At 32.8% G+C, this 24,062-nt stretch overlaps 8 protein-coding genes across 11 annotated transcripts; 4 read left to right on the forward strand and 4 right to left on the reverse strand.

The window, feature by feature from the left end:
* The first annotated feature begins 333 nt into the window (after positions 1-333).
* On the forward strand, positions 334-4,706 carry LOC132707323 (leucine-rich repeat-containing protein 49). Of its 3 annotated transcripts, XM_060679137.1 has the most exons (9): positions 334-491; positions 542-1,056; positions 1,107-1,385; positions 1,477-1,770; positions 1,890-2,414; positions 3,374-4,058; positions 4,127-4,360; positions 4,411-4,435; positions 4,502-4,706. In XM_060679137.1, the coding sequence occupies exons 1-9, from the start codon at positions 462-464 to the stop codon at positions 4,606-4,608; spliced, it is 2,694 nt and encodes an 897-aa protein (XP_060535120.1). In that variant the 5' UTR covers positions 334-461; the 3' UTR covers positions 4,609-4,706. The 3 variants fall into 3 exon arrangements, with proteins under 3 accessions (XP_060535120.1, XP_060535111.1, XP_060535129.1); XM_060679128.1 differs by having other exon boundaries at positions 4,411-4,705; XM_060679146.1 differs by having other exon boundaries at positions 4,404-4,520.
* A 1,847-nt stretch (positions 4,707-6,553) lies between these two features.
* Positions 6,554-7,563, forward strand: LOC132707761 (mitochondrial GTPase 1). Its single transcript, XM_060679705.1, has one exon. It carries the CDS (start codon positions 6,610-6,612, stop codon positions 7,561-7,563), a length of 954 nt encoding a protein of 317 aa, XP_060535688.1. The 5' UTR covers positions 6,554-6,609.
* A 101-nt stretch (positions 7,564-7,664) lies between these two features.
* Positions 7,665-8,774, reverse strand: LOC132707771 (phosphatidylglycerophosphatase and protein-tyrosine phosphatase 1). Its single transcript, XM_060679714.1, has 4 exons — positions 8,490-8,774; positions 8,276-8,353; positions 7,906-8,121; positions 7,665-7,803 (listed from the first exon to the last, which is right to left on the reverse strand). Exons 1-4 carry the CDS (start codon positions 8,625-8,627, stop codon positions 7,678-7,680), a joined length of 558 nt encoding a protein of 185 aa, XP_060535697.1. The 5' UTR covers positions 8,628-8,774; the 3' UTR covers positions 7,665-7,677.
* A 276-nt stretch (positions 8,775-9,050) lies between these two features.
* On the reverse strand, positions 9,051-10,070 carry LOC132707782 (succinate dehydrogenase [ubiquinone] cytochrome b small subunit, mitochondrial). Its single transcript, XM_060679725.1, has 3 exons — positions 9,913-10,070; positions 9,580-9,859; positions 9,051-9,473 (listed from the first exon to the last, which is right to left on the reverse strand). Exons 1-3 carry the CDS (start codon positions 9,953-9,955, stop codon positions 9,290-9,292), a joined length of 507 nt encoding a protein of 168 aa, XP_060535708.1. The 5' UTR covers positions 9,956-10,070; the 3' UTR covers positions 9,051-9,289.
* A 278-nt stretch (positions 10,071-10,348) lies between these two features.
* LOC132697931 (26S proteasome regulatory subunit 6A-B) lies at positions 10,349-12,528 on the forward strand. The gene is made up of 3 exons (XM_060663708.1): positions 10,349-11,081; positions 11,146-11,462; positions 11,513-12,528. The coding sequence occupies exons 1-3, from the start codon at positions 10,454-10,456 to the stop codon at positions 11,849-11,851; spliced, it is 1,284 nt and encodes a 427-aa protein (XP_060519691.1). The 5' UTR covers positions 10,349-10,453; the 3' UTR covers positions 11,852-12,528.
* A 1,164-nt stretch (positions 12,529-13,692) lies between these two features.
* LOC132698820 (protein sel-1 homolog 1) lies at positions 13,693-19,533 on the reverse strand. The gene is made up of 12 exons (XM_060665146.1): positions 19,446-19,533; positions 18,978-19,386; positions 18,698-18,898; positions 18,179-18,382; positions 17,911-18,099; positions 17,455-17,606; positions 16,880-17,005; positions 16,594-16,822; positions 16,339-16,538; positions 16,079-16,285; positions 15,628-15,906; positions 13,693-14,022 (listed from the first exon to the last, which is right to left on the reverse strand). Exons 2-12 carry the CDS (start codon positions 19,216-19,218, stop codon positions 13,885-13,887), a joined length of 2,166 nt encoding a protein of 721 aa, XP_060521129.1. The 5' UTR covers positions 19,219-19,386; positions 19,446-19,533; the 3' UTR covers positions 13,693-13,884.
* A 309-nt stretch (positions 19,534-19,842) lies between these two features.
* LOC132698837 (trafficking protein particle complex subunit 13) lies at positions 19,843-22,120 on the forward strand. Of its 2 annotated transcripts, none has more exons than XM_060665171.1 (7): positions 19,843-20,000; positions 20,073-20,326; positions 20,400-20,524; positions 20,596-20,810; positions 20,956-21,182; positions 21,246-21,346; positions 21,814-22,120. In XM_060665171.1, the coding sequence occupies exons 1-7, from the start codon at positions 19,967-19,969 to the stop codon at positions 22,103-22,105; spliced, it is 1,248 nt and encodes a 415-aa protein (XP_060521154.1). In that variant the 5' UTR covers positions 19,843-19,966; the 3' UTR covers positions 22,106-22,120. The 2 variants fall into 2 exon arrangements, with proteins under 2 accessions (XP_060521154.1, XP_060521163.1); XM_060665180.1 differs by having other exon boundaries at positions 21,835-22,120.
* On the reverse strand, positions 22,103-24,009 carry LOC132698827 (tubulin--tyrosine ligase-like protein 12). The gene has a single exon (XM_060665159.1). The coding sequence runs from the start codon at positions 23,924-23,926 to the stop codon at positions 22,139-22,141; it is 1,788 nt and encodes a 595-aa protein (XP_060521142.1). The 5' UTR covers positions 23,927-24,009; the 3' UTR covers positions 22,103-22,138.
* Positions 24,010-24,062: the final 53 nt, after the last annotated feature.

Here is a 24,062-nt window from a genome sequence, read left to right on the forward strand (position 1 = left end):
CAAATTATTAAATGTTTCATGCATTTGCAAAAATAACCCATGCATTGAGTTAACCCCACTCTGCCATATAATTATTCCCAAATAGTTGGTAAAGGTTTGTGTTGTAAATACCTTAGTCTCGTGCGAGTTTGTATTGGAGGCATTTTACGTCCTTGTCTTCTAATCAGTCCTGCTGAGGAACAGCTTAATATCGTTCGATAAGCGACTACTATCTTACGCCGGCAAGGAACGAGTTACATTGGTATTTCTGCCTAGCTTTTAAGAGAAAGCTGCATAAACTTCGTTAACAGACATATGGGCCATTCACCTAATGAACAAGAGAAAAAAGTAGAAACTTTTGTTTTATTAGTCATGTAAACAATTATTGGTGTCACAAATGTCACAATTAAAATGGTATATAAAATTCTAAAACGGTAATGTAAGTTAGAAGTCTTTGTATTCATCTATGGGAATGAATTTAAATGCCCACTAGCAGCTCTGTTGCTACAATTGTAAGTAGCTTGTGGAATGTGATCAAGTATTTTCAAACCTTCATTTAAAGGACAAGAAGAAAGTTATAAAAACAGTCAATCAGAAACGCATTGAACAAAATGATGTGGGCAAGGAGCAAAAATGTGTAGAAACGGAGAAGAACCTCCTAAAAATAGGTCCCGCACTACCAACAAAAGATAAAAGATGCCCATATGTTCGTTCGCAGAGTACTTTAAGTTCTTCCACTGTATCTAAGCTCCAGGATCATGCATATTACCCTATAGTCACTTTACATCCAAACTCTGATGGAACTGTACAAGTATCACGTACACAAAACGAAAAAGAAAAATTTCCAGACAGAATTAGCTTAGATAGAAGGGGTTTAACCAAAGTTCCAATAATACAAGGCGAGCCTAAACTGAGATTATTGTCACTGCAGCACAATTTAGTCAATGATTTAGAATTACTGGTCAACCAAAAATTTCCTGTTTTAGTTTTTTTAGACATATATGATAATCAGCTAGAAGAAATAAAGTATTTGGATTGTATAGAAAATTTAAGGGTATTGCTGATGGGAAAAAATCGGTAATCTTTACAGTGAGTTGTAAGTACTGGAATTTATATGTATATTTTAGGATTAAAAAAATTGAAGGATTGGAACATTTACAAAAATTAGAAGTATTAGATCTTCATGGCAACATGATCATTCAAGTTGGTGGTTTATCTAATTTATTGGAATTGAAGGTTTTGAATTTGGCTGGGAATCAAATTCGAAGTATTGGCCAAAAGGATTTGCAAGGGCTAGTTTCTTTGCAAGAGCTGAATTTAAGAAGAAATCGATTAAAGAAAATACTTGGCTTCCAGGACACACCAAATTTATCCAAACTTTTTATTAGCAATAATGATATTCAAAGGTAAATGCAAAGAGCAGTTAGTAATGGTTGGTTCAGGTTCTGATAAACATTCTACACTGTGCAAAAATGGATAAAATGTAACCTTTTTTAGTGTTGAATGTATAAGTAGCATAGTAAAATCCCAGAACATCAAAGAAATATCTGTGGACAACAATCCAATATATTTAACAGCAGATTGTGTGTCATTTCTCGTATCATATCTTCCAAATTTGATGAAACTCAACTCAATGCAGATAACAGAACAGGTAAGGAAAGCTGCTATGGCCTGGAGAAGAAACAAAGAAGCAAACAATCCTGCATTTATGGATTTGACTAGTGAAGCATCAATGACTTTTAAAAGAGAGGAAGTTATTTCTAATGCAAGGACTAATTGGGAACTTTTGAGGTACTTTTTGGTTAATCTGTTTATATTGCTAAGTTGAAGTAATTATCTATTAGGTTTTTACTTATAAATATGTTTATTATTATGCTCCATTAAATGTTATTCATTTCATTCACTTTTAGGTCTCAAACAAAGTGTCTCACAAACACTGTGAATGCTGTAGATAAAACACTAAAAAATCTAAAGCCCGATTCTGATTTTATTTTAACTTCATTGTCTTCCAACAAATCAAATCTAAAACCAACCTCTAATATTGCATCCAAATCCAAATCTTGTCCAAAATTAGCATCAAAGGTTCCTCTGTTACCCAACAAAAAGTTTATGCTACTCAAAACTCCATCCCAGGAGACAGAGAGTTCTCAAAACACTTCCTCATCAAATACAACCAACAATGTTGTAGTTAAATTACCTCCAATTTTGGTTCCAATCATAAGTAAATTGGAACAGAAAGACTGTAGAGAAGAAGGCATTAAAGTGTCCAGCAGTTTATCAAGTATAGGACCCAATATTGACAGCTCCAGTTCTCTATTCAGTGGTGGTGATATGGTGAGATCCAGTTCATCTTTAAGTAGTTCCAAGCATTCAGATTTAGGATCTGAAGTGGATGATGTAAAAGAATTTGGGAGTGTTGAGAAAAATGAGTTACAGTGAGTACTTCATATTTCGTAGTTTTTTTAATATATTTATGGAAAAGATCTCTAACTATATAAGCTGATTCATTGTTTTTGGCCGGTTAGAGGTTGGAAAACAAGATGTAGGACCCATCTGAAAATTTGGTCATGTACATAAGGGAGGACGATCTAGGGTCTAATATATTTTCAAGGATGTGGCATTGCCTCTTTTTTGAAAAATTAGCATCAACTTTGGAATTTTAAAAGGGACATCCTATGTATTATTGGTTTTTCTATTCCGCCATCAATTCCATAGCTCCAATTTATTCTTTATTATTTATATTTATATTTTTAAATTTATAGAGAGCTGGAATTTCAGCTATAGTTTATGAAGGTCTCATGTAATAGTTTTATGTAGACAAGTTCACTTTGTACTACATATTAAGGAGCGCTCAACATGATTATATCATTTGCAGAGGTTTTTAATTATCTTTGAGAATAGTTGAAAAAATGCAATTTTCATTGTTTTTGTTGTCTCCCCTATAATCCCAGATTTTGGGCTCCCCTATTTATTATAGTATACCTAGAGTTTTTGCATAAGACCTTTGTAAACTATAACCAAAATTTAAGCTCTACGAATTCAAATAAGGCTGTATTAAAGGTTTAATTAGAGCCATATTTTGAACAAAAAATAGGAAAAACAATTTTTCGAAAACCACTAAAGATTGGTATAAGGTATTATACAAAAGTAACTAGAACTTGATATCCAATAACATATATATCTCATTTAAATATATCTGATTTAAAATATAGACATTATCTTTCATAGTAACATAATTAGATAAATTAGATAAAATAAATAAATTTATTATAATAATAATACTAATTTATAATAATAATAATAATATAATAATAAAAAATTTATAATAATAAATGTAAGTAAATAATTAAGGGTGATATGTATGTAACTAATCTTTGGTTTGTTTTCCAATTAGATCACCTATAACCAGCAATACATATTTGGGAATTAACATTGAACATGGAAACAACAGTAGTTGTGGTGGATCAAGTAGTAATAATAATGAAGAAACTTCGAGTAATCTCTCTGCAATTACCAGCAATTCCATTCTGAGTGTACAAAGTACATCCTCAAATGATAAGAGTAGCACAAAATCTACTACTAGTGTCAGAAACATTAAAAGCGCGGTGAATGGGAGACCATTGCCAAAGTCTATTCTACCAAGAGCATCGACCGCAAAAATAAAAAAAACAAATTCTCCTGGGTTGCCAAAGGATCGGGAACAAGGAGGAGATTATTTGATAGAAATATGTGGCAGACACTTAAATGTGTTTGGTCAGGGAGCGCTAAGATTTATTGACAAACCGTGGAATACTATGAAAGCAAATGACGTCACTACTGTTAAGTTTAATTATGTCAATTTTAGTAGTGTAACTGGCTTCCTGAACAAAGTAAAGTTGCGTTTTCCAAATGCGGATCATTTTGTATTTAAAGAAACAAATATAAATTATCTGGGGCAATTGAATGCTCTATCTGAAGTACAGGGTTTAACAGCTTTAACTATTAGTCCAGAAGGCAACCCAATTTGTGAGAAAGAATGGAAGAGCTATGCAATATATAGACTCGGCCACTGGGGACTTAAAAGGATAAATGATTTAGAGGTTTGTGGTCCTAAAAAAGTCTTACCTTAGAAATAATAATTATAAACAAATTATTATCAAATTTACAGATTTCTAATGAAGATACAAAAAATGCAAATGACCAGTATCAAAGTTTGAGTGACTTGGTTTTATGGTCTCTTCCTGATGTTTTATTACAACCATTACTAACTCGATTAAGAATTGATGTCCATCATGGTATCACTGATGAAAGTGCTAAAAAATGGATAGGAACTGCAGATACTGAATTGAGAAGTGTTGTAAGTAAGGAAGCCTTGCAGTGCAAAAAAGGATCAATTTCTCAGGTGAATAACATAGTTAGATGAAATATTATAAGTACAATAATAGATTTTAGGATGACATGGTGATGAGACAAAAGGGTAAGCAGCATATTTCGGCCATGCTAGAAGAAATGTCAAATGCAATGAACAAGTTAGAGATTTTAGATCAACAGTGGCCTTCCATAATGCATGAGTTTGTTCAGAACACACTATTGGACTACTCACAGTTAGATATGTATATGAAGCAAAAAATTCAAGAACTGAATAAATGAATACTCACTGCCTGACTAAATTTATCACAAACATTTGCACCGAATATTAAAATATATATTACTATATATTTTCTCTAATTATTGCTATTGTTGAAATGTTATTGTTCTAATACATTAAAACAACTTTTTTTACATTGATTCTACTTTATTTTATTCTACCACTTCATCTCTATTTCTTTAAATTTGAAAGATTTTAATGAAAAGGATCGTAAGTATCTGAAGAAGACTATAAAGACTATACTGTTACAATGAACATTAATTTTTGAGTAATTGGAATTTGAACTGATCAGAACACATGATACCATCCGTATTTGGAACGCAGAAAAAACGGGTCTTTAATATGTGATCGCCCATTAGTCTGACCAAATATAAAATTATACCAATTTATCAACCCCTTTTCTTGCTCCTGTTTACCTGGGTTTTTATTTTACAGTTTCCTGGCTGTCTTTTATTCATTTTCATTGTTTTAAAGGGGCTTCTGGCCGAACTTATTTTTTATTGTTTAAGCACATGTCATCAATTTTGATTACAATTCGTTGTCATCAAAAAAAATGTAGATGTAAAAGAATGATTCAGGGAAAAATGACTGATGTGTAGAATAACGATAGCAGCTTGACAAACGTCAAAATGCCACCAGTGTTTTAAATAACCACCAATAATCCAATTAGTGTTGTCAATCGTCCATTTAACGAGAACCAAATCAATCAGTGACAAATTTCGAAAAGAATCGTATCTTTTCAATCAATCTTTCATCCGAACAGTCCGAACGACCGATTCAGATTCATTGGAATTTGAATTATTGTTACATTTTCTGATTTAGTTAGAATTATATTTAGTTGTCTTCTGTTTACATTAATTAATTTGTTTAAATTAAATACCTGCATGGAAATAGATATTTAATTCAGCACAAAAGCAAATCTACCAATCGATATCGCAACTCAATACTATACAATTATTATTTATTGTTGCAAATTTATTATCATTATTTTCCGTGGTCTGTTGCTGTCATGCATTTCAATCTTAAACCATTGAAATGAACCACATTCCGTAAGACGAATTCGATTTGCATTCGATACAGCAAACTAGAGTTGTGGCAATCGCGATTGATTCGGTGGTCACTTTGATTCAATCACTTCGACCGAATCCCCGACCGTTCGTACGATTCGATGACCTTGTTCGCTCTCGCTGCCGCCCTGATCGGTCTGAAGTGACCGAATATAGGACGACAGATCGACCGACCGAATTCGCCGGAAGTTGAATAGTTGAGGATTTAAATGCATGACTGAGACAGGGCACGGGAAAGGAATGGGAGTATTGTTATGATTATTCTATAGTATTGATTTACGACATAGATCTGGAGATTTGCTAATATGTTGAATTGAATATTGAATGAAATATCTATTTCCACACAAGTATTTAATTTAAACCAATTAATGTATTACTGGTACAACCCAATGCGTAGCACCTAATTTGATAAAATCATGATTCAATAAAAAGCAAAACAAAGCTACATATTATACTAATTAGAACAGAAAACATAACATATAGACACAACAATAATTTAAATGCAAATGAATCTGAGTCGCTCGTTCCGACTGTTCGGATTCAGTGACTATTGCCGCTTATGTTGGCATTAAAAAGTATTGAAATGAACGATTGATTGAAATGATTCGGTCCTTTTCGAATCGGTCACTAATTGATTCGATCCTCGTAAAATGAACCATTAACACAACACTATCGCAAATGAAGACTTTAAAATTACATTTTAAGCTCAAAAATATAACAACTTTCTCAATTCATCCGGGTTTTACGGTTACTCAACTGCCTCGATGCCAAAGAATTAAAACCAAGATCGTAAATACTACTGTCTTAATTAGTCTTCTATGATCCGTGATTGATAAACCATGTTTAGTTAATTATCAATTCTAAACCAAAATAACAAATAACCTCATTCTTGCAAATTGTAACACAAAAATTTCCTTGGAAGAAATGTGTTAAACGATGGCCAGCAAGATTTCAGAGGGCACATTTAGAAGTGCCTTTAAAGCTGTAGATAAAGAACTTTTGCGATGGTTTCCTGGACATATGGGAAAAGGATTAAAACAAATGCAACAGAAGCTGAGATCGGTAGATTGCGTTATAGAGGTTCACGATGCGCGTATACCAATATCTGGAAGAAATTCGGATTTCAAGTATACCATAAGTGGGGTGAAGCCCCATATACTCGTATTAAACAAAGTGGACATGATTGATAGGTCATACAAAAATAAAATTATTAAAAAATTAGATCCAGAGAATCCAAATATAGTATTTACAAATTGTAAAGATCCTAGGTGCCCTGGCGTAAGAAAATTATTTCCTTTGGCCCAGGATTTGATTAATAACTCTAACCGTTACAATAGAACAAATGAAGAAGATTTTAATATCATGATAATAGGCGTCCCCAATGTGGGAAAATCTTCCTTAATAAATGCATTGAGAATAAAATTTTTAGGCAAAGGTAAAGCTTCACAAGTGGGAGCTGCACCTGGAATTACTAAAAGTGTACTACATAAGATAAAAATGTCGGAAAACCCATTAATTTATATGCTTGATACACCTGGTATACTTACACCAACTATAGCTGATATTGAAACTGGATTAAAACTTGCCCTATGTGCCACCATTCAAGATCATTTAGTAGGAGAAACAATAATTGCAGATTATTTGCTTTATTGGTGCAATCATCACAAACATTTCAAATATGTAGATCATTTTAACTTAGTCAAGCCTTGTGATAATATTTTAGAAGTTTTAGTTCATATAAGCAAACTGTACAATAAGATGATTAAGGTTCGAAATCCAATGAATGAATATGAACTGAAACCGCATTTACAAGTCGCGTCAGTAATTTTCTTAAAAGCTTTTAGGGACGGCAAATTAGGAAAATTTGTTTTGGATGAAGATTTACTATAAGCACAAAACAAGGATAGGAGCAAGTAGTTCACATTTAAGTTGAATGTTATATTTTTTTAGTGTATTTTGTTCCTTAAAATATTTTAAAAAGCTAAATACAAATGCAAATCTGAATTAAGTGTCTTCTATGTTGGTTTGATGAAATATCCTTAAAGCATCCCACTGCTTGCTGTGCAACAATATGTGAGGGCGCTTCTCTTTCATATGATTTACTGCCTGTTCGGGGGTCCAATTGTATCTCTAAAATAAATAGGCTTAACCAAAGTATTATATTAATCCTATGAATACTATATGTTTACATAGGCCTTTCTAAAACTAATTTATGGCTCAGGTATACAGTACCTTCATTAAATAGCATCCTACAAGTGTCGCACTTCTTGTGCGACCTGCTTTGCAATGTACATATACTGAACTGGGTGAAACTCCATTGATCACATTCTCTGGCTTCACAAATTGGTTTATAAACTCCACACCTTCATTTAATTTTTTCTGGCAGGGAGTAGCAAAAATGTCTGTTGTGGCTAATTGTAAAAAGGCAATACCCTGACCTCTCCAAACCTATACAAAATAAAAGTAAAAAATTAACGTTATAATTTTTATAGCAATTTTTTCAGGCTCCTTGGTTCGGTTTGTTAATTTTTAAAGCAGAACTTGCTATGGTTGAGATACCCAGCAAAAACTATATTTCTTGCTACTATAAAAATAAAATTACCTTTCCATCGGCAGCTAGAAGTAGTTCATAGTCTTCATTCATCGAAACCACGGCTTTTACATTTTCTTTTTCTGCAAGCTAAAACAACAAATTTTCGGTATAAACAAAAAATAAATATATTGGCTGTCACAACTAACCTCTGTTTTCATGATATAAACTAACCTCAATCAGATTTCAGAATTTCGCAATATAATAATTAAAGTGTGGAACTTACCCCTTTTGCCACATCAGGAAAGGGCAATGCTCCCAACAAAACGGTATCGTCGATCCTGTTATACCATTGCCTGGGTGTCACTTTTTCCATCAAAACATTATAAAGCAAAGTTGGATAAAAAGTAATCCGCGCGAACATTTTTTCATCTAAAATCGGATTTTTGGAATTGTAACTAAATAGATTCAGAATCCATGATTATTGATTTTATCTTGAAATAAGGCCTAAATCGGGTCAAAATTTTACAACCGAAAACCAAATGCTTATAGCATTTGTTTCTATGGATGTGAAAGTTTATAGAAAGTTTTCTGACCCTACCGCAAAATGGCTAATTAATTTGAATTAACATTTTTCAAGTGATAAGAGTTCCACAAATTCCAACGCTTAATTTGAGTACTATTTTATTGATTTAATTTTTAAATCAATCTTCATAATTAAAACAAATATTCCATAATAATGACTTACCAATTAAATGTTTTATTAAGTTAACAATACTTATTTTAATTCATAACAAAGCACATTCATTCTAGTATTTTTTATATATTCTCTAATTGATAAAATAAAAATTTTTAATCTGTTTTAAATTAGAATATACAGGTAATATTGTTTTTAGTAGTTTTACTTGCTTTTTTTCACTGCACTTAGTGTGTTGGTTAGTTTTAGCGCTTAATATTTTGGATTGCTTTTTATTGACACCAAAAATAAGGATTAAAAATTAACATAATCAATCTAAATAAAACCATTTTTTACAGTAATAGGATTTTAGTTAAAACAAACAAAATATTTACAGAAATACTGGTTATTTACTCTTGAATTGCCCACAATTTTTGGAAAGTTTTTCCAATACCCTCTGAATTATGGTTGTAGTACAACAAGCTGCCAAGTGTAGTTGCTGAAACTACATACAACAAAATTAAAGCCAATTTTGGAAGTACTGGACCCAAAATGGCTGGCCTAATATAATCAACTACGACGGCTTCAAGTCCCCTAAAAATGAAAATAGTTGAAAGAAAAGTCCAGAAACCACCTTTTTATCTTCTAAAAGTTACGTTTTTAATTTAGCTGTTAAAGAAATGTTTTAGCTAATACTAACCAATGGAAGTGAATAACCGTCGTTAGAGCAAATAAATTATCGAAAATTGGATTAGGACAAATAAAAGTTGCAGGCGCAATCCCTATAAGCAAAACTGAAACAGCTTTTTCGATCGGCCATAATTTGCTATGATCTGCCGACATATTTCTTTTGGTCTGATTGATAACATTAACAAGATTCATTTTGGTTTTTGCGACTAGTGGAAATTGGTTTCGATTGTTGAGCAACTGAGAAAAGCTTTGGGTTCTTCTGAAACTATGAAACGGGGGACTTGAAATACCTGCAAGTTTAATTATATAACTTTCCCGAAAAATAAGAAGCAGTATAAATTACCTCTCAATTTCGCCGTATTTCTGAGTATTAATGAAAGTGCCATTGTGAAGTTTTCGTTAATTTCTAGAATAAGATTTAATTGGTTAATAAATTTTAATTTTTATACGTATATGTCAAAAATTCTAGCTATCCAAGAAAAACCGTTATGGAGAGGCCAGTTAGTTGTGCTTTGCATAGATAAATATTGGAAGCTTATGGAGGGGTAGCTTACAAAATCTGTAATTGTTATGTACGTCTGTCAGTAGGTTTTAATTTTAAAATCCTAATTATAAAATACTTTCGATATTCGTTGTAAGAAAACAAGTTTTGAGTTTGATAATTCTATTTGATTGTCTGCGGAAGTCATGTTCTATACTTTTATGGGCGAATGATCTTGCTAGGTATTCATTTTTGAGGATATTTTTGTTCTCAATATGTCATTTTCTATGATGTAAATTCTGAGTGAGTCGTCAAATTTTGTTGGTTGGCTTGTTTCTTGTTTTTTTGGTTAACAAAAATTTAAATAGTAAAGTACAAGTAAATTGATTTGAATTCGGTTAAAATGGCTACTCTTGAAGACAAGGCGATATGGGATGATGGCGAGGAAGCTTTAGGTGAAGAAGTACTTCGAATGTCTAATGACGAAGTTATAAGCAGAACAAGACTTCTAGACAATGAAATAAAAATAATGAAAAGTGAAGTCATGAGAATCAACCATGAGTTGCAGGCTCAAAATGAAAAAATTAAGGAAAACACAGAGAAAATTAAAGTAAATAAAACTCTACCATATTTAGTGTCCAATGTTATTGAGCTGCTTGATGTGGATCCTCAAGAAGAGGAGGAGGATGGTGCAGTAGTCGATCTGGATTCTCAAAGAAAGGGAAAATGTGCTGTAGTAAAAACATCAACTAGGCAAACTTATTTTTTGCCAGTCATTGGTCTGGTTGATGAAGATAAATTAAAACCTGGCGATCTTGTAGGAGTAAATAAAGATTCATATTTAATATTAGAAACTTTACCAGCGGAATATGATGCGAGAGTCAAAGCGATGGAAGTTGATGAAAGGCCAACGGAGCAATATTCAGATATTGGTGGTTTAGACAAGCAAATCCAAGAGTTAATTGAAGCAGTTGTCCTACCTATGACACACAAAGACAAATTTGTAAATCTTGGCATACAGCCCCCTAAAGGTATTTTATACTTAAAAAAATAACTTTCAATAAATGGTTTGTTATTTAAATTTATATTTTTTAGGTGTTTTACTATATGGTCCCCCAGGCACTGGCAAAACACTGTTGGCTAGAGCTTGTGCAGCACAAACTAAATCGACATTTTTAAAGTTGGCTGGTCCTCAACTTGTTCAAATGTTTATTGGTGATGGTGCTAAACTTGTCCGCGATGCATTTGCCCTGGCTAAAGAAAAAGCTCCTGCTATTATATTTATTGATGAGTTGGATGCAATTGGTACGAAACGTTTTGATTCCGAAAAGGCTGGAGATCGTGAAGTACAGAGAACCATGTTAGAATTACTAAATCAGCTAGATGGATTCAGTTCTACTGCAGATATTAAGGTCTGTCATCTTTTAATTAATTATGGTCGATTTAAAAAAAAAAATTATAGGTTATTGCAGCAACAAATCGAGTTGACATTCTGGATCCTGCGCTTCTTCGTTCAGGTCGGCTTGATCGAAAAATTGAATTTCCTCATCCTAATGAAGAGGCTAGAGCCAGAATTATGCAAATTCACTCCAGAAAAATGACCGTCAATCCCGATGTTAACTTTGAAGAATTAGCCAGATCAACAGATGACTTTAATGGGGCGCAGTGCAAGGCAGTTTGCGTTGAGGCGGGTATGATCGCTTTGCGCAGAAATGCTACAGCTGTGACACACGAAGATTACATGGACGCCATAATGGAAGTGCAGTCCAAAAAGAAAGCTAACCTTAATTATTATGCTTAAGTTATTTGCTTTTATTTTTTGCTAATAAAACATGTTTGTAACTATAGCACATTATGGACAGCAAATTTGTTTAATTTCCATCCAAACACTGGTCATTGTGGTCATAATGCCAAATTTATTGTTCATTCTACTGTTGAGAGCACATTTGCTATGCTTGCGAGGAGAGATCGTAATAAGTATTTCTAGTCCTTTCATAGTCAAACAAAAACGACACATTGAAAAAATAGATTTATATGATAAATTTACTGTGTTTTCAATTTATTATACTCGTTACAGCCTTGGTATATTCGAGATTACAAAACAAATAGCTATAGATATGCAACATTTCACCAGTGGTATGTGAGTAAGCATGAATATTTCTATCCCAAAAACATCTTCCTTTTTTCCTGATGTTGTGATCCAGGCATTCACTTCTTCATTAGTAACCTTCTGGGGCCATGGTATCTTCAGGATTCTGCTGTACAGCCAGCACTCAAAGGCTTGGAGCTTGGACATGGTTTCCTGTTTTAAGGTCCAGGACTCCACACCATACAGAAGAACCGAGTACACATTACACTTTAGTAGTTTTTTATTTCCCGTGAGAGATTGTGGCTTTTGAATACTTTCACCCTTGCTAATAAAGCACTTATAGCTTTTCCAATTCTGCACCAGATCTCTTGGGAATTGTCCCATGAGTCATTAATCATAGTTCCCAATAAATTATATTATGAAACTCTTTGGATTCTTGGTTGGTTTATATATAGATTTGCTTGATTGATGTATTTCTTACTTATTATCATAAGTTTGGTTTTACCGGTGTTTATATTTAAGTCCAAACGCAAAAAGCAGTTTTTAAAAATAAGGCCTTTCTTAGAAACAAATATTTATACAGTTAAAAGGTCATTTCATGGCAAAAAAAATGCCTTGTTTAACTGAACTATGTATTTTGGTATTTTGGAATCTTAAGATTTCTTTGATTGAACTGAGGTGGCTTTTACTTGATGGAAATCCATTTATCAAAATAAATAAGAACTGAAAGTTCAGATTTTCACGAAACTATATATTTTTACATGACAATTGTTTCGATAACACCGTGTCTTTATCAAATGTGATTTGATAAAGACACGGTGTTGTCGAAACAATTGTCATGTACAAATATATAATTTCGTGAAAATCTGAACTTTTAGTTCTTATTTATTTTGAAGATTTCTTTGGTTGGTGCAACTGAACATTGAATATATCACCTTCATACTTGTATTGAAATAATTCATGGGTTATGAAAACGTTTCACAGTGACAATACAATCCATAGATAACTCTCAAGATCTACAAAAATTTAGTTTTGTTCGATTTTTAATAAAATGGAACTATTTTGAAAGAAAAATTGCAAAAACCAATGATTTAACGTAAACTTTTTATTAGCTAGATTCAAAATTAAACCCAAAACAACAAAATCTGTCTAAAAATAAATAACAGCTTAAATAATAAAATACAATAAATTTCAGATGTGCGAAAATTTGTGATGAATGCAAAATCAAATGAAAAGCACTGTACATATTCTGGAAGGAAAGTTACAATTCAAAACCACTCGATTGACAGTGCGCCTGGTAATAATAAGATTGTCCAAATAAATTAAGCCACACCTATTCAAAAAGGGGAAAAAAACAACATTCAACTCTTATTTTTCGTGTAGCGAGTCAAGTATGACGTGACGAAATTATATTAAAAATTGACTAAATCGTTTGTTGTCACCTTAAACTAACAGGCCAAACGAATACTCTAAATGCAAAAAAAAATAAGCGAATGGATAATTTTATATTGGAAAACCTTTTACAACGAATACTAAACAACGGCCTAATAAAAATTAGTTCAACAGCGCATTGGCAATTACTTCAACTGGAAGAAATTCATTCAACAATTGTTTTCGAAACTCTCGAAAATTCATTCCAATTAAAGTCGTTACATTTAGTTCGGTTTTCGTAATTTATAAGTAACAAACGCAACATTCATTTGGGGTTTACATTAAGATATTTTTTATAGATATCGAAATATTTATCAGAGGCGTGGAATGTCTGCTTGTGGTCTTCTCAAATACATGATTACACCCAGGACCGCCATAAGCGTCGAAAGTACATACAAATCCCAGTTGGAACCGAAAAATTCATCAAAATTTAAAAGATTCGTTATCGGACTCTGAAAAAATAATATATATTTGCCGAGATCTTCTAAGACTGCCACCCCCACACATGGAAAGTAATTAAAGTAAAAATTAAATCAAGAATGCTGAAATTTGGTGAAGAGATAGTCAACTTAATTAGTTTTATAAAAAAAGTCCTCTAAGTTTTTCGAGGAAAAGTGTCCAGCTGGCAATCGAAAATTACTGTTCATTGCTCACGCGATATAATTCATTGCATCAGCTGATTTCGTTATTTACTTATATTTATTGTAAAAGCAGCAATCTATGTTCGCAGTTACCTTGCATCAGTTGAACTATATAAATGTTTTGGAGACGAAACGGGCATAGGACTGGTTATGTTGGTGGTTATTAACGGTTTAAAATGCGAAAGATGAATTTTTAACAGATCGCTGCACTTTTCAACGTGCCTACCGTCAAACTTTCATTTCTTTTGGGGCAAAATACAATAAACCAAGTTGGACATAATCGCAGTGGCAAGCTTCAAGTAACAAGTTTACAATCCTAATAGAGAGAGTCATTTGAAGTTCACGCCGAGGCGAAGTTTTGTATTTGGTAAATATTACTCAATTTTGGCGTGTTTTTCACATTATTATGCATTTTAAATATATAATTTACAGAAAAAAAGAAAAATTGATTCGCTCTTCAGTTGACCTATAATGCACCACCCTACAGTCAGTTGACTGTTGAATGAAAAGAATATATTTTTTATAACATTGCATAAATATTTCCGTAAATTTAGTTAAAAAGAATGACAGGGGTCGTTCAGAGTTCAATAATCCCCTGCACTTATTTTAAGACAATAAACAAATATGTAGGAAAGTGTTTTCCTTCCTTAATATTTACTGTTCTATATATTTTCGTTTTTACGCTAAAAAATAAAACCAATATTTTTAAGCCGACGTTTATATATTTGAAACAAGGTATCAGCCCGTTGCATTTGTTTCAAAACACCTTGTATGTTTTTTTTTAATTTTCATAGAAAATGCTTTAGATATTGTGTTGATTGTTTGGAACAGGCCCACAATGCATAGAAACAATGTCTTTTGAGTCAAACTTATTGTCTTACTTTCTCCAGCAGCGTCGGTGTAAACATGATACTGAATATGAATCGAGAATTGATTGGATCCATTTGGCAGAGCTGAAAAATGATGGTTGTTTTCATGTCCTTTTGAGATATGGTTAATAATTTTTGGGTTACAACATTCTAAGTTGGTAGAATCGCCTTAATGGCGGTTTTTAAAACGATAACAATATTTGCACACCAATGAGTTTAATTTTTGACCTTGAAAACCCTTCCTGGGAAGGCAAAAACTCAAAAGGTCATTTTTACTCAGAATTGGATTGCGATTTCAGCAATCTGATTCATTTTTGAAAAAAACAGTGGTGTAAATCACCTGAAGTGTTTCTATGCATTCCTAGCCCTTACCAGATTGAACAAAATATCGAGAGCAGTTTCAAAAGAAATTAGCACTCTGTATATAAAATATAAATCGATTATTATTTATTATTATTTCTAAAAATCATCCAAGGAATCACACACCTTTAAGAATCAGCATCTTATTATGAAACACAATTTTAAAATAACAAAATAAGTGACTTACATGTTTCAAGTTGTCCATTCTGTAAACAAAGTTTAGCTTAAGAAGTGCCAACGCAACAGGTACTTTAGCATCGACGTTGGTTTCGGATGCTAAATCGTAACACCTCTTCGCCAGATGAATGTCCCTGTCCATACCTAAACCTTGTTCGTGCATGTATCCGAGATTGAACATAGCTTGCGCGTTATGTTGCTGTTCGGCAGCAATTCGGTATTGAGTAGCCGCCGTTTCGTAATCAACCGAGGTTCCCAAGCCGTAATAATAGTAATCGCCAAGTTTCACCTAGAACATCAAAAAATATATCCTTTGGTGATAACCCATACTTGCAATTTTCCAATTCCGAAATAGATGAATAGTGACCATAAAACTTGTGTATATTTGTGGAACAAGAAAAAACTGCAGCATGATGTAATTTATTCCGTAATATTTAACAATACTGATGGAAAACACGTACCTGAGCTGCTGAATATCCTTGAGCAGCTGCTCTGCCCCAATAAAGAAGTGCTCTAACTAACGACTCGTGAGTACTTAACATTGGAACTTCGTTCCTATCTAACAAAAAAGCAGCGTTACTCTGGGCCACCTCATAACCCAACTCGGATAACAAAGCATACTGAATAAACGATTGGTCGTAATGTCCGTAGCGATAGTCGGAATGGGCCTGCAATAAATACCACTAGTCTGGGTTATATTAACACAATTTAAAATTCTTACCATCATCAAGAATTCGCCCCATCTACCCCTTTCCGCAACATTTTTAAACAGTTCGACGGCTGTTGTACATGACCTAAGCATTCCGGTACCTTTAGCGTGCATCTGACCAAGATTGTAATACGCCAACACATGCCCCGACTGAGAGGCCAACGAAAAGTATTTATTAGCGAGTTTGTAGTCCCTTTTAACGCCCAGTCCACCTACGAATTTAGTACTTCAAATAGCCCTATCGTTTTCATATCAATTTTAACATACTGAAATACATATTGCCGAGTTGCAGCTGCCCGTCGACCCATCCTTGGTCGGCCGCAGCCTGGAAATATTGAAAAGCTTTTGCGTAATCTTTTTCCACTCCTCTGCCATAAAGATACATCAGTCCCAGGCCGCTCAAACCCACGGGGTTATTTAATTCCGACGCCTTTTTAAAATATTTAAATGCGGTGTCATTGTTAGCCTGAACATCATCACTTCCATCCAAATATATCTACAACGCACACTATCTTTACATATTTGTAGCATTTCTTAAGCGTCTTCTATCTACCTTTCCCAAATACGCCATTGCCATCGCGTTACCGGCGTTAGCGGCTTGAGTAAAATAATGCATTGCTTTTTGATAATCAAGATCGACGCCTCTGCCTCCTTGATAGTGTAATTGTCCAAGGCCAACCTGGATAATTTTGAAATTGGAATTTTTAATAGCCCAAATCGGAAGCTAGTAATTTTTACATTAGGTCAAGTTGTCAACTATTGAAGCTTGGAGTTTTATGACAACTTTTTATAAACAGCAATTTATCACTATTATTAAATATAAGTAAAAAAAGGTGATAACAGATTTTCAAAGAAAAAATACTAGTTATTTTACACAGGGATGCTTATGTTTATCTATATACTCTAATTGCGAGGGGGCGTAATAAAAAGAAAATTTACTTTTGTTTTTATTTCTAGGTACTTTTTTCACATTTGAAGCACTAGAGAAAATATTTCGACTGTGCTTTTTATAAATGAAAGTTAATTCAAAGCACTTTTAAACATTTAACCAACATAATGATCAAGAATGTTATTTTAGAGATATATTCGGTAAATCCTTGCGTCTAAGATTCACAATAGTTATTTTACCTGAGCTTGAACATCTCCTTTTTCAGCCAGCAACTGATAATATTCAAACAAATCATTGTCTAAAATTCCTGAAGTGTAACCATTTTCTAGCTCATCTAACAACCGAATTCTTTGTATAGCTGCTCCACCACTAAATGACACTCCCTGACTTACTAAAACAAATACAATATAGCATTAATCTCCATATACTGGTCAGTGTAAGTGCTATAAGGTTCAGTAAATAATTGAAAAGCTGTCTTTATGAAATACACTTTGCTGATTATTTTACCAAATTCAAGCTGATTTTGTGGTGTATAAGATTTGTGAAAAACCAATTTGTCGTGAAAAGTGAGTTTTTGTTTGGCCAATAAGATTAGTGAACCTTTTAACAAATTTTTAAAAACGCAATGTTTCTAAAAAGTGGCCACCCTGCTGACATTTATATTTCTCTCAGATTAAAAATATAAATTTGCTTACCTTTATCAGCAACCTGCCTGTAAAAATCCAAAGCTTTTTCACAATTAGGAGTTACAGTGATACCAGACCAGTATCGATAACCTAACGCCATTTGCGCCCACGTATTTCCACCTAAAGCGCCAAATGTATAGTACACTAGCGCTTTTGCCTGACTAACATTTACCGAGAGCCCAGTCGCATATAAAAATCCTTAAACATGAAACAATAAAAACAGTGATACTCTGCTCTGTTTATTTCATATAGCTAATTACAACAACAAACAACATACCAATCCCCATGTGCCCATCTGGATTACCCATTGCTACTAACTCTTCAAACATTTCTTTCGCTTCTTGAATGTTCTGCTTAAGGGGATTTCCAAACAATTTTGCCCAAGCTACCAAAGCTTTAGCATCTAAATTCCCTTTCTTTGTTGCTTCCAACAGCAATTCATAAGCTTTCAGTTTATCTGGCCTTGTTTTATTAAGCATTGCTACAAAAGTAATTTCTCTTTTATATCTCATGTCGTACTTGTGTTGGTGAAACAATAAAATCTGTTTTTGAATGATTCTTTAGCATTCAGATTTTCTCAAACATATACAGTATATACATATTTTATTGTACCATGCCTTTAAAGGAAGTTAGTACTTTCGAAATAAAATCATGTAGGTCAACAAAGTTCAGGTTATAAGGATGTGTAACTATTACATTAAAATATCAATTTCGGTTTGCTTACACTTTTGTGGAGTTTCATATACATTAAAGAGATTCTGGTTTAATAGTATGTTTTATTTGTTAGTTTGCTTACTTGCTGCATTTTCATAAATATTTTTGGCTTCCTCTTCTTCAGGAGTCAACTCCTTTAGTTGTGAGACAGATGCTGGTACAGGTGGAAGCTCTTCAGGTTCTAAATTTTTATCAGAATCCTTCACCCTGTTAAGGATATTAAAATCTTTAACCATCTTTTCTATTAGCTTGGCCTGGTTTAACATTATAAAATCTAATGCCTCTGTGAATGACAAAAAATTTTGTTTATTATGAAATTTATTAATTGGAATATAGTAAAAATATAATCAGAGTCCTAGTACCTTTCTGTTTGTCTTGTTCTTTAGTTAGATCTGGTGCTGGTTCAATCCGTATAGCTGTAGTTCCATCTCTATCTTCTATAGAGGCAACAAATTCCTTGCTTTCATAATAAGTACTATCTTCCTCAGTTTGCACTTCCTCACTCTCATCTTTCTTTTTTTCAGGTGGCCCTTTTGCAGTTTCCTCAGTGAATTCACAACACATAATCATAACGCAAATTAAAATGATGGTTTTATGGTGCATTTTCACTTAAATTTTGTTATAAAACATTACAAACATGAAATTATGTATCAATACTCCAACATCATCAACACATACGTGTCCTAAAACGTCACGATAACTTTACACATTTTGTGCCGTATCCCGCTGAGAATTATCAAATTGTAAGCATAGTGGACTGCCGACAACACTCTAAAAACAAAGATCAAACATAAATTCAAGTACATTCAAAAATCTACCATTCCACACACATTAAATTGAAAAACAAGCTCACAGATAAATAATTTTTGAACACAGTTGCAAAGATACAGGAAAATAAAGGAACTCGAATATAGTGAGCAGTCGTTTTTCTATGGTAATTATAATCTTAGCACTAAACACATTACCAAATACTTCCAAAGTTCATATAAACATTACAACAAAAAGCCACTGCCGTCCGCTCCGGATTCCCCTAATACGCATCCTAGCATATTCGACCTGTGAAACGGCGTTATTGGTGGTCCATTACTTTAATTTGTAATCTTGAAATTCAGTATAAAAGTTTCTTAGTAGTTAATCCGAATTTTAGCTATACAAAAAACGTTAATGACTAGCAAACAAATGTCCAAGTTGGATGTCGGCAATGGACGAATGACTCTTATATGTATAAATAAAAAAAAAAGGCGAAGAATTATCCAAATGTCATTATCAATGATTGTCATCTTAAATGGAAAACGGAAAAACATGTAGAAATTAGTATAATAAAATAATAAAGACATAAATTGAAACAATTATGGAGACTGAAGAACATTTGTTAGCTTTGAAAGGTATTTCAAATGTTGAGAATTCTGTACAGTTACTATTTTACCGACTTGCCCTCGCTTTAAATATTGTTTTAGTTATGAGATTAACACGTCCTACATTAGCTAGTCCTTTACCAATTACTTGTGATAGCAAAGATTTGCCAGGAAATCTTTTAAATAATGCCCTACAACAGGACCCATCTGCAGTACCAGGTACTGAGACCTTGAATATAGGACAATTTTTGCTCTTACCCCAAAACCCAGTAAACATTTACCTAGGAGAGACATTTTCCAGTTATATTTGTGTTTATAGTGAAACTAAACAACTTGTGAATAACATAACTGTTAAGGTAACCATAATTCATTATTAAATAAAGCATGTTTTGATCTTTTAACTATATTCTTAATTATTGATATTTGCAGGTTGACTTGCAAACAAGTTCTCAAAAGTTGTCCCTTTCAAATAATCCACCAGCAGCCCAACTTGCACCTGAAGAAACAGTAAATGTGGTTATTCATTATGAAGTTAAAGAAATTGGAACCCATATGTAATTTTTTCATTCTTAAGTGTTCCTTTAAGGCACTGTAAAAGGGTTGGAGTTATTGTTTTTTGTTTTAGATTGGTTTGTGATGTAGGATATCATAACGCAACAGGCATACCTGTTTCATTTAAAAAATTTTTTAAAATACAAGTATTAAAACCATTAGATGTAAAAACAAAATTTTATACTGCACAAAATGATAATGTCTATTTAGAAGCACAAGTTCAGAATATTACTGCTGGCCCTATTTGTTTAGAAAAAGTAGCCCTTGATGCATCTCATTTGTTTTCTGGTAAGGCTTTTATATAAGTACATCATTTCTTTAATTATTTTTAGTTCATTTATAACTTGCATGTTCAAACTAATTTGTATATATTTTGAGTATCTGATTGTGTTCAAAAACTTCATCATTTGATTAACCAGTACTGCAATTTTAGTTTTACCCTTGAACACCAATGATGCAAATGAAAGCATATTTGGTAAAGTTACATTACTCCGCCCTCAAGCTGTGTGCCAGTATTTATATTGTTTATCACCAAATGAAAAACTTATATCAGATTTAAAGTCACTGAGTGGGGCGACAAATATTGGCAAGTTGGATATTGTCTGGAGATCAAATTTGGGAGAAAAAGGCAGGCTACAAACCAGTCAATTGCAACGTATGGTAACTATTTTTTTTTGTAAAAAAATTAACAATATTTTTAAAATGTCCTTTTCATATTTATAGAGTCCAGAGTATGGTGACATAAGATTGACTATCACTGAATTACCAAATTTTGTGACCTTGGAGGAATTATTTACTTTTAAATGCAAATTGATGAATAATGGGTAAGAATTGAACAGTATTTTACAAATTTAATATATATATATATATATATATATATATATATATATATATATATATATATATATATATATATATATATATATATATATATATATTTATATATATATATTCTCACGTATTGATTCACGGATGGAAAAATGTGATGACACTATATTCCGGGATATCATCCGTTCGCTTGTTGAACTCCGAATGGAATCCTGCATCCGACTGGAATCCTGCAAATCCTGCATCCAACTGGAATCCTGCAGACGTTTCGCCAAAATCTCACTTGGCATCTTCAATGCTCGCGCTCCGAAAACACTTCGAACACGTGAATCAATACGTGAGAATATATATATATATATATATATATATATATATATATATATATATATATATATATATATATATATATATATAAATTTGTATAATTGGGTATTTTAGAGTACGGAGTAGTATCCTGAAGTAGTTTTAGTTACATAATTTTTAGAGAAAGGACTGTGGACTTCATTTTGTACTTGGAAAATACAGAACATATAGCTTGGTGTGACATTTCGGGGCGAAAATTAGAGCCCTTACCTCCCCATAGCAGTAAAATCCTGGAATTTAAGTGCATTCCTCTCATACCTGGTTTAAGGATGTTGTCTGGTATCAAATTAGTGGACACATTTTTGGCGAGAACTTATACATATGACGAGTTGGGTCAGATATTTGTTGTATTAAATGACCAGAAAATTAGAAGTAAACAAATGCAAAAATAAATGTTTTTTTTTTAATATGTGAATGTTCTTCAGTTACAAATGGAAGAATATGTCATTACAATCTTCATCTGTGAATAGAAGTGTAAAAATGTTATTGTAAAAATCTGGATAATAATTGCAAGCCCGTTCACAATCTGGCATGAAATTCATTTCTAATATCTTGGGCTGCATTTCTGTTCCAACCCAATCCAATATAAGATCTGCTGCATACAAGGCTCTAGATTGTGGATTTTCTGCTATTCCACATGGTGGAGGGCTGGCAGTAGCACATTCCATCAATTCCCTAATCATTTTTAGGATTTTCTTTTCAATAGTTGTCCAGGGATGATTTTTATACTGCTTTTCCCATTCCAATTTGAATTTTTCACAGGTCATGTGTTTCAATTCTGCATTTTCTCTATAATTCATAACAGTAAAGTGTTTTTCATAATCGTCAAGATCATTGAGTCCATAGGGTTTATTCGCAAATCTTAAAAATAAATTTTTATAAACATAAACTTGTAGGGGTTTCACTCTCTTTAATAACACAACATATCTTAAATCAAATTTTACTTGGCCTTCACAATCATCCCTATAGAACAGTACAGGATTAATGATATATTTTTGAGCTATTTTGGGTCCTGTAGATGGAAGCCTCATAATTTGATTCAAATTATTTGTAATATTAATGTCCATTCCTCTAGCTAGATTATATGGTTTTACAATCCAGTAGTTATCCAGGCCTTCTTTTTCACGTTCTTCAAAGTATCTTACAAAATTACCAATTTCTGAGCATAAGTTATATGTTATGGGAAACCATGGAGCAGTTTCAATATTATTTTTATATTTTCGACATGTCATACACAGAAGATCTTTAACTGTAATTATATATTCATATGGGAACTGATTAATAAATTGTGGTTTTTCACTAAGAGATTTAAAGTCACGGAAATGTTTAATGTACCATAAAATATCTGCTTCTGTTTCATCCTCAGTTACTTCAAATTTTGTATCAGTAAGAAAAGTTTTTATTAAACTATATTCAGAAAAAACCATGTATTTATCCTTCTTGGTCAAGTTTATGTTTGATCTGTCCAAGTCCGGTAAATATTCTTGAACATGACCACTTAAATAATACAAAGCATTTGGTATATCTGGTTTGGCATTTATATTTTCAAAAGAAGTATAAATCCACGGAAGTAGAGCTGCCTTTCTGGCAATTTCGTCTGTAATACCTTCACTATAGTCACGGTATATTAGTTCACCTTTTTTAATATTTTTACAAGGAAATAACAAAGAAAAAGTTATTCCTTCAGGCAAGTAGACAAAAGGCGCGATTCTACAATTAGGTAAATCACTATGTTGAATGGCACACCCAATTTCATCCATAATATACCACACAGGCATATGGTCAGCCCCATCTGTTGACCTCACAGAGTAACTATTGTTTATTTTCCACATATTTTCATAGATAGCCTCTGCTGATTGATCCATAGGTAAATTCATATCAATTCCTAACATGGCACACAATCTGTGTCTTAATTTTGGAAATTGCTTTAGTTGACTTTTTGCTTGGGAAATAGTGTATGTCCAAGCATGATCAATTATGAATATATTGTGCGGGTGATCTTTACATATATCTTGCAGAGCTTGTAAACCCCAGAGCGATTCATAAGGTTGTCGCTCTGTATTATAATCAAATTGAACTAACTGGAGTGAATTTCCTGCATCAAAGGTTTGTGAAATCAATTTGTCGAAAAGAGATTCCCAAAATTGTTGAGGTACTCCAGATGATAATAATTGATCCTTATGTTTGCTCACTAAGGACTCAACCGCCGACATTACACTTTTTTTTAAGGACGGTTAATACTATAACAAAAGTAAACAAACCCGATAACCACATTTGCTTGTTTCATAACCACATATCTCAGGTCACAGAACACTGCGGTTAGCTTTGTCTAGATCTCAGGATTCCAAC

The sequence above is a fragment of the Cylas formicarius genome, unplaced genomic scaffold, assembly GCF_029955315.1.
Source record: "Cylas formicarius isolate icCylForm1 unplaced genomic scaffold, icCylForm1.1 PGA_scaffold_10__41_contigs__length_53128322, whole genome shotgun sequence".
NCBI lineage: Eukaryota > Metazoa > Arthropoda > Insecta > Coleoptera > Brentidae > Cylas > Cylas formicarius.